An 18,288-nucleotide genomic window follows, 5' to 3' on the forward strand; every position below is an offset into this window, starting at 1 on the left:
GGCTCCCTGCTGCCTGCACACGTAGCAGAGTACACATCGGTTACCCGATATTTACCTTAGTTACCAAGCGCAGCATGCTTCCACGTGTAGCGAAGCTCCAGCGATCCCTGCCAGGTCAGGTTGCTGGTGGGATCGCTGGAGCGTCTCTTAGTATGACATCTCACCAGCGACCTCCTAGCAACTTACCAGCGATCCCTATCAGGTTGTATCGTTGTTGGGATCGCTGGTAAGTTGTTTAGTGTGACTGGGCCTTTAGGCTATGTGCACACGCTGCGCTTTTTTGACGCTGCGTTTTTATGCGTTTTTGGCCGCTAAAACCGCACCAAACTGCACCCGCGGCAAAAAAAAATGCGGCAAAAAAACGCATGCTTTTTTTTACCGCGGTTTGGTGCGTTTTTGGCTGCGTTTTACTGCGTTTTTGATCTCTGCGTTTTTCTGCGTTTTTCCAATGCATTGCATGGGGGAAAAACGCAGGAAAGAATTCACATGTCCATTTTTTTTAAGCTCAAAAACGCAGCTTAAGGCTAAGTTCACACACTGCGTTTTTTGAACGCTGCATTTTTGTGCGTTTTTGCCGCTAAAAACGCACAAAAACGCACCTGCGTCGAAAAAATGCGTCAAGTCAAAAACCGCATGCGTTTTGGTGCGTTTTTGGCTGCGTTTTCCTGCGTTTTTGATCTCTGCGTTTTGCTGCGTTTTTCCAATGCATTGCATGGGGGAAAACGCAGAAAAATGCAGGAAAGAATTGACATGTCCATTTTTTTTTTCAAGCTCAAAAACGCAGCTTAAAAAAAAAGTTGTGTGCGGACAGCAAAAATGAAAACTCATAGACTTTGCTGGGAAAGCAAAGTCATGCAGTTTTGAGGCCAAAAACGCACCCGAAAAACGCGCAAAAACGCCGCGAAAAACGCACTGTGTGAACTTACCCTTAGGATAGAACCTATTGCCATCATCTGATATTATCGCTAGAGATGTACGGACTTCAGTTTATCGGCCAGGTCGGTAGTCATTGGCCTATGGATGGGAAGCTAATGAATCTCTTTTCTTTTTGAATACTGGTGCGATTTTGATTAACCGGTCAGGTGCAACGTCATCTATGGGTCATGCTCAATGATGACATTGCGTGAGCCCTGGCAAATGAAAAGCTATGCTGGGGACCCAAAATGGTAAGAGATTCGCTAACCACCTGTCCAGTGACGAGCTACTACTGACCTGACCAATGAACCGGAGTCCCGCAAATTGATCTATACATCTCTAATTACAATAATTATTGCTAGAGATAAGCGGACCCTTTGAAGTTCTGTTCTGCGAGTTCAACTGGGCTTTAGTTAAGGTTCTGTTTGGGACCTGGACTTGACCTGAACCCCAGTGGAACTCACTAATTGGGCAGTTCGGGTCTCCATCCACATGCAGCCATCCACAAAAGATCACTTCCGGGGGCAGGTGAGCGGGGTTTTTCCATTCATTTTTGTTTGGCACACACTACATCCGATCACACTGTTGTTACCCCCAGTGTGAGCCGATCAAACATTGCAAGCGGCTCGCACTGGACCGAGCACCAAGCGTACCCAAGCACAGCGATGCTCGCTTGATTGGTCAGTATGCGTAAAGCACCCAATCTTGAACACTGATTTTTTTCTAAAGTCTGTGTTCGGTAAGAACATCGAACTTTACTGTTCGGGGTTTGCTCATCTCTAATTATCACTCTAAAATAAAAACTTTTGTATTCTGTATATTGGGAATAGATACAGTTAATTGCTAAAATCGTGATCAGGAGACCAGTTTTAAAGCAAATTGGATGAGCTTTCTGTAGAATGAGAATTTCAAGTAGATCAATTAGCCATTTAATTACCATTTTAGATGGATGTTGATCTGATTAGACACTAGGTCATGTATTTCTATGTGTCTTTACTCAAGTTTTATGGCTTAAAGTAATTTTCCAAGAAAAAGCATTGATTACCCAATCATAGGATCGTTCAATAATTTTTGGTAGTAATGTCTGCCACTTATCCAGGCCCTCACTAAACAGAAGAATGAGGTGGCTGCATTCTTGGACAGATGTGAGCTGTGCTAAAAGGCACAGACAAGGTTGATGTCACGTCCCCATCGGAGTCCGCTCCTACGACTACTGCTTTGGTCACCAGGCGCTGTCGTATTCCCGCCATGGGCAGTGCTGGTGATAGGAGAGGAGTTGTCATCAGTGGCTTTGGTGGGTTCAGTCTCCGCTCATCCACTTAGCTGGGTTTCTCTGGGGCCTGCAGTACCACTGGCTGACTGTGGTGGCATGTGTCTTCCAGCTGAAGTTACCACCGTTCAGCTATAGCCATTGGGAAGACAGCACACCCTTCTAATTCCCCCTCCTTTCTGCTGGTTGCTGCCAGATATAGTCTTATAGTTCACTGCTTGTCTCTGGTTCTCGCCCTGTTCTGTAAATTGATTCCCTTGTTTTGACCCCTGCCTGCTCTATGACTACTGTCCTGCCTGCCATTTCTGTACCTCGCTGCCATCTCTGGTTTTTGACCTTAAAGGATTTCGGGGTTCTCGGGATCCTGCTTAATGAGTGGCTTGCCTCTAGCCGGTCCATGACAGCCACTCTGAGACTGTCCTTCCAGGCAGACATCACAGCTGTGTACTTAAGCAAACATTAGCCCTCTAAAGTACTGAGCTGTTGGGTTGGGGGTCTAAGGCTATGTGCGCACGTTGCGTACAAGCCCTGCAGAAATTTCTGCAGCGATCTGAAGAGCACATGTGCGCTTTAGATCGCTGCAGAAATGTCCGTAGTGAGCGCCGATTCCATGCGCTCTGCCTGCAGCTCCTGCCATAGACAGAGCAGGAGCTGCCGGCAAAGCGCAGGAAAGAAGTGACATGTCACTTCTTTTTGCGCAGCGCTTCGGCAGTAGCCGAAGCGCTGCGCTCTTAAACGCCACGTGCGCACGGCCCCTGCACAATCTCCATAGACTGTGCAGGGGAGGCAGGACGCATGCAGTTACGCTGCGCTACAAAGCGCAGCGTAACTGCATGTTTTTACGCGACGTGCGCACATAGCCTTAAGGCCACGTCTCACTAAGCGACATCGCTAGCGACATCGCTGCTGAGTCACGTTTTTTGTGACACAACAGCGATCTTGCTAGCGATGTCGCTGTGTGTGACATCCAGCAACGACCTGGCCCCTGCTGTGAGGTCGCTGGTTGTTGCTGAATGTCCTGGACCATTTTTTGGTCATTGCTCTCCCGCTGTGAAGAACACATCGCTGTGTTTGACAGCGAGAGAGCAACGATCTGAATGTGCAGGGATCTGGCTTCTGTGGACGCTGGTAACCAAGGTACACATCGGGTAACCAAGCAAAGGCTTTTCTTGGTTACCCAATATTTACCTTGGTTACCAGCATCCGCAGCTTCTAGAAGCCGGCTCACGCCTCCCTGCACACATAGCCAAGGTACACATCGGGTTACTAAGCAAAACGCTTTGCTTAGTAACTCGATGTGTACTATGGTTACCAAGCACTGGGTCATTACATGGCTGATCTCTGATCACTGTGGAGATCTGCCTGTTTGACAGCTCACCAGCGACCATGTAGCGATGCTCCAGCGATCCCGGCCAGGTCAGATCGCTGGTTGGATCGCTGCAGCGTCGCTTATTGTGACGGTACCTTTATGAGTCAAACACATCAATCATACATTAATGATCGGTTCTAAAGATTAGTTGTCAATATTTTTGTATCTGAGAACCTTTATATCGTAGATTATACATTAACCCCTGCAACATCTCTAAATGTTTGTCCTGTGCAGGCTACATAAACAATATTTTTCACTTATAGTCATTGATGAGCGGTGACCTTAATACATTTTGTGTACTGCCTAACAATAGGCAGCAAGTGATGCTACCCGAACCCTTATCCATCCATATTAACATCTGGATAATGAAACCTAAATATATTCTCTACAATTGTTTTCTAGTTCAGCTGTTTTTACTACAACTCCCATTCTCCTATGTGAAAGTAATTAGAGATCCCATTCCCCTAAGTACTTGATTGCTAAGTTCTGTCAATTGCTGACTATAAGGCATCTAAGAATGAAATTGGAAATTTGACAGCTTTTCAGCCACTTGGAGATTAAAATGAGATTTCCCGTAGGCTCATTGTTGGAAAATGTCTCCATAATACTGGAAAAAAGTGCAAAATCTGAGCAAATGGCATGTGTTGTGTGGGGTCTTTCACAGTATATTAACGACCCCCACCTCTTGAATGAACTCCAGTGGTGATGTGGAAGTGTATGCTACCTCTCCCAGCCCAGCTGATAATGACATGGTGGCTGGCACTGAATGTTGCAGCAGTCATGCACATAGATAGCGGGTAATAAGCTCCATTGTGTTCATACATTTCTTCCTCCTCCTATTCCATTCACCAATATATGGAGGCCTTTTTCTGTATCAAATTCAGAGTGTGCATGTGTCTACTATGCATGTACATAGCGAGCAGAGATAAGGTGAACACACACTTATCTGTGCCATTTAATTGTCAGCACACAGCAGTCTTTATTTTACAGGTCCCCACAGGGACAGGAGGATCTCTTTTCATGTAGATAATGGAGCTGTATGGTCCCCTATTAAATGTCACGTTTGTGCAAGAAATATTCTTGGGAGGGTTGTTTAGCTGAGTGTTTGCAAAATTAAAGTGATTGATTGCTCTCAGTGAGAGAAACAAAATTATTAAATTATAATCTTGTAGTTCTGATACCTTTTAATGGCTAACTAAAATAAAATGAATGATGTTACAAAGCAAGCTTTCCAGACTCCTTAGGTCTTTTCATCAGGTATGGTATGACAAAATATCTGAAGAATTAAAGTGACACTCACACACAATCAAAGTGACATACACATCTTTTCAGTCAATACGAGTCAATCTATTAGTTGAAACCAACGTTTTAGTTGATTAAAGGGATCAATTTTTTCCCCTTTCACTAATTTCACCAGCTGATCAAATCATTTTAGATAAAAACAGCAAACAAATTAGTAAAGACTAATGTCCGATTCAGTCGTTTCATGCTTTTAAGTTAATTATGGCTGCACTTTGGAAAACTCATCCCTTTAGTCATTGTGATCAAAATCTGTATGTAGATATGTTACGTGTGCTACATATTTAAAAAATAGATTGTTTTAGAGATGAGCTTTATCCAAGGCTACAAATTTTGACAAGTTGAATGGAGCAACTGATTAGATTCCTTAGCGTCTATTTTGGAAATTAAAGATGTAATTTAATGGCTGATGCTATAGGGAGGTCTTCCGTTTTGAATCAAATATAAAAATTGTCACTTAAAAGGTATATTTGAGGTATATGATATGATTAGCAATATCAGATTGGTGGTAGTCTGAAACCTGGCACCCCCACTGACCAGCCATTGGCTCCAATGACAGCCAGATATAAACAGTGAATGGAACCAAACTATACAGATCTGTTCAATGTATAGTGGCCGATACTGGGTACAGCAGATTAACTCCTACTCTACAAATGATCTGCACTACCCTTTGAAAAGGGCTGCGCAGTGCAGCTCTATTTAATGTTTATATGCCACCATTGCCAGAGCTGTGAGCGGTTAAAGGGGTTGTCTAATATTTTAATAATATTTTTGGCTTATCCTTAAGATAGGTCATTAGTATCAGATCGATAGGTGTGATTGCTCTGAAAAAAGAGCAATCAATCATTTTTCAACTAGCTAACACAGTATCAAAACGTTTTTCTTTTAACTATCAATAGGTGTGCAACACCCGGTAACCCAACCAATCGGCCAGTGCTGGTGGTGTCCGGATGTGGTCAGTTACAGTGTGGAGCAGTACCACTCCATCAACTGCATAGTAGCCTCTATTTGGCCACCAACAGTTAACCGTAAATTATCACGTGTGCAAACACTAAGAACAGCTGATCTATGGGGGTGTCCAGGGTTGCATCCCCACTGATCTGATATTGATGACCTATCCTAAGGATATGCCATGAGTAAAAATAAAAGTAACTGGACAACCCCTTTAATATGCAGGATGCCAAAACACTACCAATCCAATATTGATGACCTATCCTACAGGTCTATTTATAGAGCAAGATAATTGTGAACAAGCACTCTTAGGAATGCTCATGTCCTAATAGTTTTGCCATCTAAACAGGCTGATGATCACCCAACAAACTAGCAAAATGTTTAATTGTTGGGTGAAATGATCCTTTGTGCTGCAGAACAGATCATTCTTGGCAGGTCATGTAAAAAGGACTCGAGCTGCTGAGAACAGTGGTAGCCTATGCCCACTGAATGATTGATTAATTACAGATGATTTAGAGCACATCGTTATGAGCGTTCTGCCTATGTAAACAGTGTATTAAACGATCGCCAGTCACAACAGTTGCCAATCGGTGATCAGTTTGTGCCACTCGTTGGTTCATGTAGACAAACCTTTAGCATATTGCCATATGGTATGCCTCAAGAGTCCTGTTAATCTCTCTCTACTTTTGCTTTATCAGTAATGCTCTATCCTGTGGATCGGTGATAAATGTTGTTTATGGGCCCCCTCTTTAATCCATGCTTCATGGGTCAAAGACTAACGTGAGGGGCAATAAAAATGTTTCCATATCACAGCTGTGGTCTGTCTTATATTTTTTATTCAATTGTGACAAGAGGAAATTGGATTCTTCTCTTTATGGCAACCCTAGAAATTGTGTTTCCACACTACAGCAAATGTCATGCTTTTATCCATTAACTGGTATATCGGGGACAACTCTGAGCCTAAAGCTTTACAAAAATGACAAACTAATTATATAGAAAATATGTCAGATGTAAATCAAGGAGAGACCTTTGCAGACTATTTCACTGCTAAAAGTAATATACTTATACGCCAATATAATGTTTGGTTATAGTGGTGTTGGGGGCAATGCAAAAAGCTGTGCCACTTCGAAGATGGTATTTCTTGATTGTAAAGACTTCCATACATGTTAGACCAAAGTTGTCCACACCCACTGACAGTCTAATGTCTATAGGGGGCCTTCTTAAGCTGGTATCACACACAGCGACAACGACGTCGCTGCTACGTCACCATTTTCTGTAACGTTGCAGCGACGTCCCGTCGCTGTCGCTGTGTGTGACATCCAGCAACGACCTGGCCCCTGCTGTGAGGTCGCCGGTCGTTGCTGAATGTCCAGCTTCATTTTTTGGTCGTCACTCTCCCGCTGTGACACACAGATCGCTGTGTGTGACAGCGAGAGAGCGACGAAATGAAGCGAGCAGGGAGCAGGCGTCTGGCAGCTGCGGTAAGCTGTAACCAGCGTAAACATCGGGTAACCAAGGGAAGACCTTTCCCTGGTTACCCGATATTTACCTTCGTTACCAGCCTCCGCTCTTGCTGCCAGTGCCGGCTCCTGCTCTGTGCACATGTGGCTGCAGTACACATCGGGTAATTAACCCGATGTGTACTGTAGCAAGGAGAGCAAGGAGCCAGCGCTAAGCAGTGCGCGCGGCTCCCTGCTCTCTGCACTGTGACATGTAGCTGCAGCACACATCGGGTTAATTAACCCGATGTGTACTGTACCTAGGAGAGCAAGGAGCCAGCGCTAAGCGCGGCTCCCTGCTCTCTGCACATGTAGCACAGCGACGTTATGATCGCTGCTTCTGCTGTGTTTGACAGCTAAGCAGCGATCATAACAGCGACTTACAAGGTCGCTGTTACGTCACCGAAAATGGTGACGTAACAGCGACGTCGTTGTCGCTGTCGCTTAGTGTGAACCCAGCTTTACTCTCCCGAGAGATAATAAGTGGAAAGAAGGAAATAACCATTGGAATTTCAACCACCAATCCTTTTGTTTGGCATGGGGATAATCCATTGCCGAAGAATCTGGCTATGGCTATCTCATAGAGTACACAGCAGTGCTGAACACAAGGAAGTTGGAAGAGATAGCTGTCTCCTAGATTATCTGTTTAAAATAAAAAATATCAGAAGCACTGGTTTGGGGTTCAGTTAAATGCTGCAAAAATAGGTATCCAGAAATATAATGTCCCATTTGTAAATTTTTGGAGGTATCCTGAAAATTATTTTTATTATTGGTGGTCTTCAATAGAGATAAACAAACCTGTGGAAGTTCGGTTCGGTGGGTTAATTCGGACTTTACATAAAGTTCAGTTTGGGACCTGGACTTGACCTAATCTCAATGGAAGTCACTAATTGAGGAGTTTAGGTCTCCTCTGAGATGCAGCCAACCATAAAAAGAACACTTCCTGGGCAGGGTGGGTGAGGTTTTTCCTTTTTTTTTTCTACACATCACATCTGATCACGCTGTTGTTACCCCCAAAGAAAGCTGCTCAAACACTACAAGGGACTCACACTGGGCTGAGCACTGAGCGTACACGAGCACAACAATGCTCACATGAGTAGTTTGTATATGTAAAGCTCCTGAACTCTGAACCCAAACTCTGTTTTTGGGGGGGGGGGGTTGTACTCCCCACATCTGATCACGCTGTTGTTACCCCCAAAGAGAGCCATTCAAACACTGCCAGCGGCTCACACTGAGTGTATCCGAGTACAGCATCGCTTGCGCTAGTGGTTTGCATATGTGAAGCACCGAATTCTGAACCCAAACTCTTTTTTTTTTTTTTTTTAAGTCTGTGTTTCGTACGACCACTGAATCTTGGGTTCGCTCTTCTCTAGTCTTCAATACTGCTTACATGTACATCTTTTAGTGTTGCATTTTTTATTAATAATAATATTATTATTATTATGCATTGACTATATAGTGCCATCATATTCCATTGGGGCTCACAATCTAACTCACCCAATCTAGGGGCGGCTTTGCACACTACGACATCGCAGGTGCGATGTCGGTGGGGTCAAATCAAAAGTGACGCACATCCGGCGTCACTTGCGATGTCGTAGTGTGTAAATCCTAGATGATACGATGAACGAGCGCAAAGGCGTCGTTATCGTATCATCGGTGTAGGCTACGACATTTCCATAATGCCGGTGCCGCGACAGGTATGATGTTGTTCCTCGTTCCTGCGGCAGCACACATCTCTGTGTGTGAAGCCGCAGGAGCGAGGAACATCTCCTTACCTGCCGCCGGCCACAATGCGGAAGGAAGGAGGTGGGCGGGATGTTTACATCCTGTTCATCTCCGCCCCTCCGCCGCTATTGGCCGCCTGCCTTGTGACGTCGCTATGACGCCGCACGACCCACCCCCTTAGGAAGGAGGCGGGTCGCCGGCCAGAGCGACGGTCGCAGGGCAGGTGAGTGCACGTGAAGCTGGCGTAGTGATAATTTTCGCTACGCCAGCTATCACAAGATATCGTACCTGCGACGGGGGCGGGGACTATCCCGTGCGACATCGCAGCATCGGCTTGCGATGTCGCAACGTGCAAATCCCCCCTAAGTCACTATGTCTTTGCTAATGTATTTGTAAAATGATAGTGGTGACTAAAATGTAATTGTGTCATCTCTCAAGACCTAAATACCTACATTGTTGAACGTTTATCGAACAATTGTGGTTGCAGCACAGAAAGGGTTATTAATAATAATAATAATAATTATAATAATAATAATAAAGTTTATTTATATAGCGCCAACATATTCCGCAGCACTTTACAATCCGGTGGGGTTAAGTGGTACTTACAAAAAATCATCGCAGCTCATAAACCACCCCTCTCTTTAATATAATTATAATAAATTATATTAAATTATAATAATACAGATGCTCTGGACATTGATATTTTGTGGAAGGATTCAAGCTAGAGGCTTAGACTATATCACACAAATTACTAAGTATGTGGCGCAGGGTTGGAGTTTTCAACATTGTTATGCCCTTACTGAGGTTGGTGGAGTTTGTGTAGTTTGCACTTATCAGCCCTCTCCATTTGCATGGTATACATTCTGTGATAGATCGTTAGCTGGAGCATGTTGTGTGAGGGAGAGCATTGGTGAAGCAATGCCCCCCCGCCCTCTGTCACTGAGCGGCTCAACCCCCTCCTCTCTTTTTGCTTTTGTATGCACATGCAGGGACCCTGAGGAGGCTGCAAAGAGAATTCCCCAAAGCCTTTACTCTTTGTCTAGTACTGTAGTGTATCCGGCTCTGTCTTTGCTTCAGTCTCCCATAATTTTCCAGCTTAATAGAGAGAGCTTGTCCTCTGAACAACACAGGGTAAAGTCTAACACCAACTGGAGTCCCCACGCACTAACAATCTTGCTGTTGGTGGGAATAGTAGACCTGTCTAGAATCTATCTACCTTGCTATCCAAGCACTTTGCTGCCAGAAAGAGAATCTGAGCATCCTGCATCAGCCTTTCTTTGGATACTGAGAAATAATCAATTTGCAAAGTCGTGGAGAACCCATATATCCGACAAGTATCTTGGAACAGAATCAAGTGAATTCAGAGAAGGGTTACATGTATGGAATGACCATACAGAGGAGTCACCAGTACTGAGGAGAAGCGCTGCAGGTGAGATCATATTTACCTATACAGAAACTTGCCTGTATTCGCACTGCACATTGCAATCGTATGCTTGCATTTAGCTGAAAACGGCATACATTTTTCTGATGAGACTCTAGTTATCTGCCAGCCCTCCCCTCTGCAAGACATTGCCCCTCGTCTCTTTCTCTCTTAATTTTCTGTGCCTGCCTGGCTGATGAATGGGTGAGCGTTCTTTCGCAAGGACCGGCATTTGATGAGCCACGGGAGCCTGAACTCTTTTTCTATTCTTCTTTTTTTTCCCCCCCTTCCCTTTACGGTAGATATTGAGAGATCGTTGTTAAGCTGCCTGAGAAGACCACTGAAGAACGCAGTGACGAAACTGTGTGCTGGTGTTAAAAGAAGTGGGGCTGACACTAACGGAGGGGGTGGGCGCCTCTGCTTGTGTTTGAGAGAGGAGGCGAATGGGGGAGTGAAAATAAAGTGGCAGTGTATTTCATCGGAAGAAGGATAGCACTTGTGCGTTGCTGATAAAATGGACTGCCTGGGAATCAGTTAGAAAGAAGAAGCAAGAAGTATTGACAAGGAACTTTCACGCTTTAAAAGGAAGCTCTTAATAAAGCCATGCTTCTTGGAGTACATGAAGTTTAAGGTCTAATTCCTCTATGCTAAGATTGACCAGCAGTCAGTGGAAATCTTACTATCTCATCTGGGAGTGAAGGTACCACAGCATTTTCTTGCACCTTTGCTTTTCTCACGTCTTTGAATGAATGGATTTTTGTTGGAGCAGGAAATAATATCTAAAATGCAAGGTTTTTACAAGAGAACTTCAAGAAATATTTTCTGGTCTTTAAATGTTCAAGTGGGATCTCTACAAACATCACAAGGATTTCCTGCAGTTTTGTCTATTACCTGGATGCATTTCTGATCTACACTTACGATTGGATCTACCCTATTTCTTTTTGCAATTTTGGAATGGGATTCTTGAACCTCACACAATCCAAAGTCTTTGAGAACCACTTATGTTTGGAACTTGAGGATTGCCAAAAGGAAATTATTGTTGTTCTTGACCACGAGTGGCCTTACTCTTGCTGACGACAGTCTGAGTCTACCATGGTGTCCTAACTGGGAAATGATTACTTGGGGTTGCTGTAGATGAATTATATAGTTGAAATAGATATGACTGTTAGAAGGAGGATGTAAAACTGGATTGGGAGAAAGCATTGTGGAGACCATAGATAGACCTCGAAGAGACTTTGCCATGACTGGCTGCCACTACCCTGCGCCAGCTTCTGAGCGGGACCGGATCTACCAACACAAAGTCTCTCTGGTCGTCCGCTACTTCATGATCCCATGTAACATTTGTCTCATCTTACTTGCTACTTCAACGCTTGGATTTGCCGTTCTTCTCTTCCTCAATAACTGTAGGTGTGCCTAGGGCCAAAACCCCATCAACCATTCTAGAAGCTATCAAACATTGTGCAATAGGGGCTTATGTGGGAGTGAATGAGACTGATACTCCAGGGTCACATAAATCATTGCTCATTAGTGGCCTGCCTTGTTTGGAAACTGTTCATGGGTTGTGTGTGTTTGTGTGTGTGCAGAGACGTTATGAATCCTTCTCATTAAACCCATCATGGTTTTTCCCCCGAGTGGCAGGATTTGAGCTTTGCATGGGAGGTGCTTATGCCCTTGGTTTACTGACCTACTTTCTTTCGCCCGGTGTACCACGAGATCTTAAAGGCATTCCATTAATTGAATTTGTTAGCTTGCTCTCTGCCGATGTAGCCTTTCAGGAATCACATTTTGTGTGAACGACTCTTTACAATGGTAGCATTTCACTATTTTCCTAGATTGTCTAACTGTCCAAACTAGGGATAATCAAATCCAAGGAATGTTTATATATCTAGTATCTTATTTTGGGAGAAACATTTGGTGATGTCATCTGAATCCATAAAATATTCTTGCTCATTTATTTGAAATTGGTCCTAAATAAGGACTCAATTAAGTTGATCGCCTTATCACCTTTATCTTTTATTAATATTTGTCATAAAAAAAAGCTAGATTTTGCCTATTTTAGCCATTAATACTACAAAACCACATGGAATTATTTACGTAACCTTTTTTTGCCTTCATCGAGCACAATACTATGGGTCCCTGGCTCAGTATATTGAACAGGTACACTAGGATCTCTTCTAGCGATTATGGACCTCTACTGGACAGTTTCCATATTGCGTTATTAGAACCAAGGGATCAGAAATGCAGATAGAATTGGGATCTAGTTTTAGGCACTGGGATTTTTCTTACATATATCTGGGAATCGCATCAGATTTCTTTCTGAGATCTTTTGGTAAGATGATCAGAACTTTTCTGATATGATAATATGTTTCTGATTTACTAATTGTAGAAGGAGCAATGTGTGGACTCATGTAGTGATTGATAGGTTACATTTCCTATGAAAAGAACTCAAGAAACAGACGAATATTCAATGCTTAATGCATTTTGTGCAGCTGGCATAGGGTGCCTTTGTCCTCGGTGCTCTGTGGCAAAGAGGGTACCAATGAGTAGTTAGTAGAGCTGAGAACCTGAACCTATCACAACTGAATTGTTGTCAATGGTGAAAAAATGCCTAGCTATGGCTCGGTCCAGATGTGGTCAGTGATTTCGGACAAAAAAAGCTTATGTACTTAGAGTACGTTTATAGAGATGTCTACAATATATCTGATATACTCCAGCTTGGATTCTCCACTCTGCAGGTTTTCATGTAGGCCATGTTCAAATGAGGTTTTCTGATTTGGAAAACTCCTTTTCCTTTTGTCACTCCCCCCAACATCAAGCCGATTACTGGTGGTTGTGCTTTTGGGACCTCTTGAGATCGGCTATTATCTCTGTTGGAACACAAAGCTAATGTGCATTTAAAGTCAGTCGGTATCCATTGATTTCTATCCATGCCAGCAGTCCTCTAGAACAAAGAGCTTTAACGGGTTGTATGGTTTGACAATTAGAAGGGGGTCTCAACCAGATTAAGACATTTTAAAAGGGGTCTCTACCTCATGCAAAACCTTTTAAAGATTTAATTTGCTTTCTTGATGTGATTAATGTAGCATTACTTTGCAAGCCTCTTCTCCTAGCGCAGTGTTGTATATTGTGATAACGTAAAAGGTAACCCCATCTAGAGTACACGATTTCTTTATATCTTTTTATTTACTTTTTAAATTGTCTTATAATTATTGATGAGATCCTAACAAGGAAGTATAATATAGTAACCAGCTATTACCTTCTAAAGGGGATCTGTCATCAGGTTTTTGTTGCCCCCATCAGAAAGCAGCATCATGTAGCAGCAGTTACTGGGCTGCTTGCTGTAGTTTTTATAAAATCCCTGTTTTATCTGCTTCAGAGCCACCAGTTACTAGTGTGATACAAGTGTTCCAAGAATCTATCAAAAAGTGTTCTGTTTTACTGCAGCACCCCACAAGGAAAAATTAAAGTGAACCTGTCAGGTGCAATATGCACCCAGGACCACGAGCGGTTCTTTGTGCATATTGCTAATCCCTGCCTAACCGTCCCTGTATACACTAGCATAGATAGAGATCTTTAGAAAACGTATTACTAAAGATCCTTTATGATATGCTAATGAGGCCGGGGACTAGTCGCAAGGGTGTTACTTCCCTTGGCTAGTCGTAGCTGTGCCATGTAATTACACCCCTGTGGGCGTGCTAACATGCTAATGAATGTGCAGCGTCAGAGGATGGTCGCTCTCACCTCTGCTGCCACCATTGGTTTTCGACTCAGTGTGTAAAATCAGAACATCCCCGACATTCTGGTCATGCGCACTACATGAGTCTGAAGCCGGGATGCATAAATCCGGCTTCATAGTATGCATAACTGATAGACCGGGACTTCTGACCATGTGCACTGAGCCAAAAAACAGCAGTGGCAGCGGAGGTGAGAGCAACCATGCCACTGACGCTGCGCCATTCATTAGCATGTTAGCACTCCTACAGAGGTGTGCTAACATGCTAAGGGGGCCGACTAGCCAAGGGAAGTAACGTCCTTGCGACTAGTCCCTGGCCTCATTAGCATATGATAAAAGATCTTTAGAAATACTTTCTCTAAAGATCTCTTTATCTTTGCTAGTGTATAGAGGGACAGTTAGGCAGAGATTAGCAATATGCACCCAGAACTGCTCCTGGTTCTGAGTGCGTATTGCACCTAGAAAAACCACAAAGAACTATATAAAAAAAAACACCAAAAAGGAGCCAAGACAAATGATATGTGCACACACAGAATGTGGTGAGCCTTCCTCATAAAGATGGCTGCAGCCAAGGTGCGAGATGCTGATGTCACAGCCACTCAACCTCCACACTAGAGGGGAGGGGCGGCTGCTTAGCATAAGACATGCACACTAATAAGGCTTGCACTGGGAGCCCATCATATAATGAGTGAAATGCACAGTGTCTGAACTGTAACCTATAAATGATGCCAGAAACCCAGGTCAGGCGGGCTAAACAGCACTATATAGGTGCATCTCGCACGGATACACGAGACGCACAGTGTCTGAATAATGGCCTATAAATGGAAAGTGTGAGAATCCTTGACGAATGGATTGCGAGCTTACATATTTTGGGCCAAAATATAAACTAATATCTCACTATTTGAGGTATGGCACATTTTATCCATTTTTGCAATATGTGTGTGGACCTTTTGAATTCAGGTGGTTAAATGGTGAGCCTGTCATGTGTTGTGTACTCATAGTGCTAACTGACCCGCCTGGACCTGGTGTTGTGCGTCATTTATAGGCCATTATTCAGACACTGTGCGTCTCGTGTATTCCGTGCGAGATGCACTTATATAGTGCTGTTTTGCCTGCCTGACCTGGGTTTCTGGCGTCATTTATAGGTTACAGTTCAGACACTGTGCATTTCACTCATTATATGATGGGCTCCCAGTGCAAGCCTTATTAGTGTGCATGTCTTATGCTAAGCAGCCGTCCCTCCCCACTACTGTGGAGGTTGAGTGGCTGTGACATCAGCATCTTGCACCTTGGCTGCAGCCATCTTTATGAGGAAGGCTCACCACATTCTGTGTGTGCACATATCATTTGTCTTGGCTCCTTTTTGGTGTTTTTTTGCGTATTGCACCTGACAGGTTCCTTTTAAGCATTGCACAGTGCTTCTTAAAGGGAACTTTTCAGGAAATTCATGTTATCTTAACCATACTCAGTTTGAAGTTTGTCTGCATTATTTCATCCAGTATGATATACTCTGCAACAGTGAAAACATATGAGCCATTTTGCAATTAGAATGACTAAGTCCAAGGCAGGTCCTGGGCATCTTCACCGTGCCTATTTCCACTAGACTGACAGGTCTCTCCCTATGTGTGCATAGGCAAAAGCCTGAGTCCAGGGAAGCGAATGTGGAGAAGTTCCCACAGGACTGGCATCTTGAACTAATCATCTAAGGTGCACCATACCTGGAAGATTTTTTAAATTATTTTTTCCTATGAGTCGCTAGAGTATTTCAGAGTATTTACATTCATTATTGCAATATCCCATTAAGTGTCTGATTCATATTATCCATTGATCAGGTAGCATGAATCTCCTTGGGGGTCTTTATTAGACGTAAGGACAGTCTGTATAGTGTATGTATGTGCTGGGTCCTCCAGACTGAGAAATGTTTGAAGCCATTTTAACTCAGACTAAGGCCCCTTTTACATATGCGTATAAAACACGTTCATGGAAAAACAGTACTAGTGTCATCAGTGTTTTTCATCAGTGTTTTCCATCAGTGTTTTTCCGATATGGATAAAGAAGAATGAAATTCCACACCTTCTCCTATACTTTGAAATGTTAAACTCGTACAGCACATGGATGGTACATGGATTGTACACTGATGCCATCCGTGTGGTGTATGTGTTTTTCAGACTTGTATTGGCCCTCGTCATCCACGCTACAGAGAAAAATGGACATGGAAAGATCACCATAAATTATAATGGGTATTTGTGGCATCCGTGGGAAAAAAACGGACACTACACATACTAGAAACACAGCCTAATAAGTCCTGGGTGGGAGACTCCTTTTTAGAATTTCTTAATTTTTTTCTAAAGGAAAGCACTCCATCCTTATCTGCGTTCTCGCATGTATAATATACTGTAGTTTACATAATAGGTTGGCTCACATATTGCACACATTTTCTACGACAGTTTATAACGGAACATATATTCATGCCCATGCTAATGTCAGTACAAAATCTAATAGTACGGGGTACTTAAGCAAACAAGCACTTAGCACTCCATAATCACGATCCACACTGTAGCAATCTCTTGACAATCTTTACCGCTACCGTACAATAATATCTTTAGAGATGCAGGAAATAACACTCCTGTTAAGCTGGTGTCACACACAGCGACAACGACGTCGCTGCTACGTCACCATTTTCGGTGACGTTGCAGCGACGTCCCGTCGCTGTCGCTGTGTGTGACATCCAGCAACGACCTGGCCCCTGCTGTGAGGTCGCCGGTCGTTGCTGAATGTCCAGCTTCATTTTTTCGTCGTCACTCTCCCGCTGTGACACACACATCGCTGTGTGTGACAGCGAGAGAGCGACGAAATGAAGCGAGCAGGAGCCGGCACTGGCAGCTGCGGTAAGCTGTAACCAGCGTAAACATCGGGTAACCAAGGGAAGTCCTTTCCCTGGTTACCCGATGTTTACGCTGGTTACCAGCCTCCGCTCTTGCTGCCAGCGCCGGCTCCTGCACTGTGACATGTGGCTGCAGTATGCATCGGGTAATTAACCCGATGTATACTGTAGCAAAGAGAGCAAGGAGCCAGCGCTAAGCAGTGCGCGCGGCTCCCTGCTCTCTGCACTGTGACATGTAGCTGCAGCACACATCGGGTTAATTAACCCGATGTGTACTGTACCTAGGAGAGCAAGGAGCCAGCGCTAAGCGTGGCTCCCTGCTCTCTGAACATGTAACACAGCGACGTTATGATCGCTGCTTCTGCTGTGTTTGACAGCTAAGCAGCGATCATAACAGCGACTTACAAGGTCGCTGTTACGTCACCGAAAATGGTGACGTAACAGCGACGTCGTTGTCGCTGTCGTTTAGTGTGAACCCAGCTTTAGTTTAGTACTATCTACATAAAATGGAAAGGGATTAACCAGAGAAGTTTAGTCCCTTGGGCAAGGCACGGTCATGCTCTAAGACTTGATCTACATGGGGGAGGGTGTACATATTATGAGGCATCTCTTCTAGCTGCTTTATTACCTATTGAGAAAGAGGAGCCCTCCACCGTTTGGCCATATTGTAGCGTCTACATGGCGGGAAACTAATGGGGGATTTTGAGTCTTTAAATCTCCAAATTGCTCCAAAACCTTGAGTTATGGCAAAACAAATATAGGGAAGCACATTTTTCCTATTTTCTTGTTTTTCTGGGATCAGAAGGGCAGAAATAAGTGACAGTGGCCTGTGGAGATGAGCGAATGTGCAGAAAATCCAATTTGGTAGATTTGTTTTAATTCGGCTGAGAAATTTGAACTTAATTGATACAAATCTAATTTGACATTTAATTATGTTTATTATGCTTTAGGGCTTTTCCAGTCCCCAATATACATAATAAACATAGGGTTAAAAAAAATGACGTACCGTATTTTTCAAAATTGTAAGATGCACTTCTCCCAAAAATGGGAGGAAATTTTGGGGTGCGTCTTAAATCCGAATGTAGCTTAACGGTAGGTGGTTAAGGGGCTCTGTGCTGGCTGTGGTGGGGGCTGTGCTGGTGGCGGTGCTGGCTGCTGTGCGGGCTGAGAGGTGCGGCAGGTGTCCCAGATGCTCATGCGCTAACTCCGAGCATCATTTTTTT

The 18,288-nt window shown here is 43.8% G+C and overlaps 1 protein-coding gene across 15 annotated transcripts in view; it reads left to right on the forward strand.

Moving 5' to 3' along the window:
• The window catches only part of AGRN (agrin), a 670,274-nt gene that overhangs the window by 233,659 nt on the left and 418,327 nt on the right, over positions 1–18,288 (forward strand). For 2 of the 15 annotated variants that reach the window (XM_075327110.1, XM_075327109.1), the window contains exon 1: positions 10,029–11,851. The exons of 11 other annotated variants lie outside the window; for them this stretch is intronic. In XM_075327110.1, coding sequence (XP_075183225.1) covers positions 11,689–11,851 — 163 coding nt within the window. In that variant the 5' untranslated portion in view covers positions 10,029–11,688. Of the gene's footprint in view, positions 1–10,028; positions 11,852–18,288 lie in introns of those variants that run through there. 2 more of the 15 variants (XM_075327107.1, XM_075327111.1) reach the window with 2 other exon arrangements.

This window comes from Anomaloglossus baeobatrachus, chromosome 11, assembly GCF_048569485.1.
Source record: "Anomaloglossus baeobatrachus isolate aAnoBae1 chromosome 11, aAnoBae1.hap1, whole genome shotgun sequence".
Taxonomy (NCBI): Eukaryota; Metazoa; Chordata; class Amphibia; order Anura; family Aromobatidae; genus Anomaloglossus; species Anomaloglossus baeobatrachus.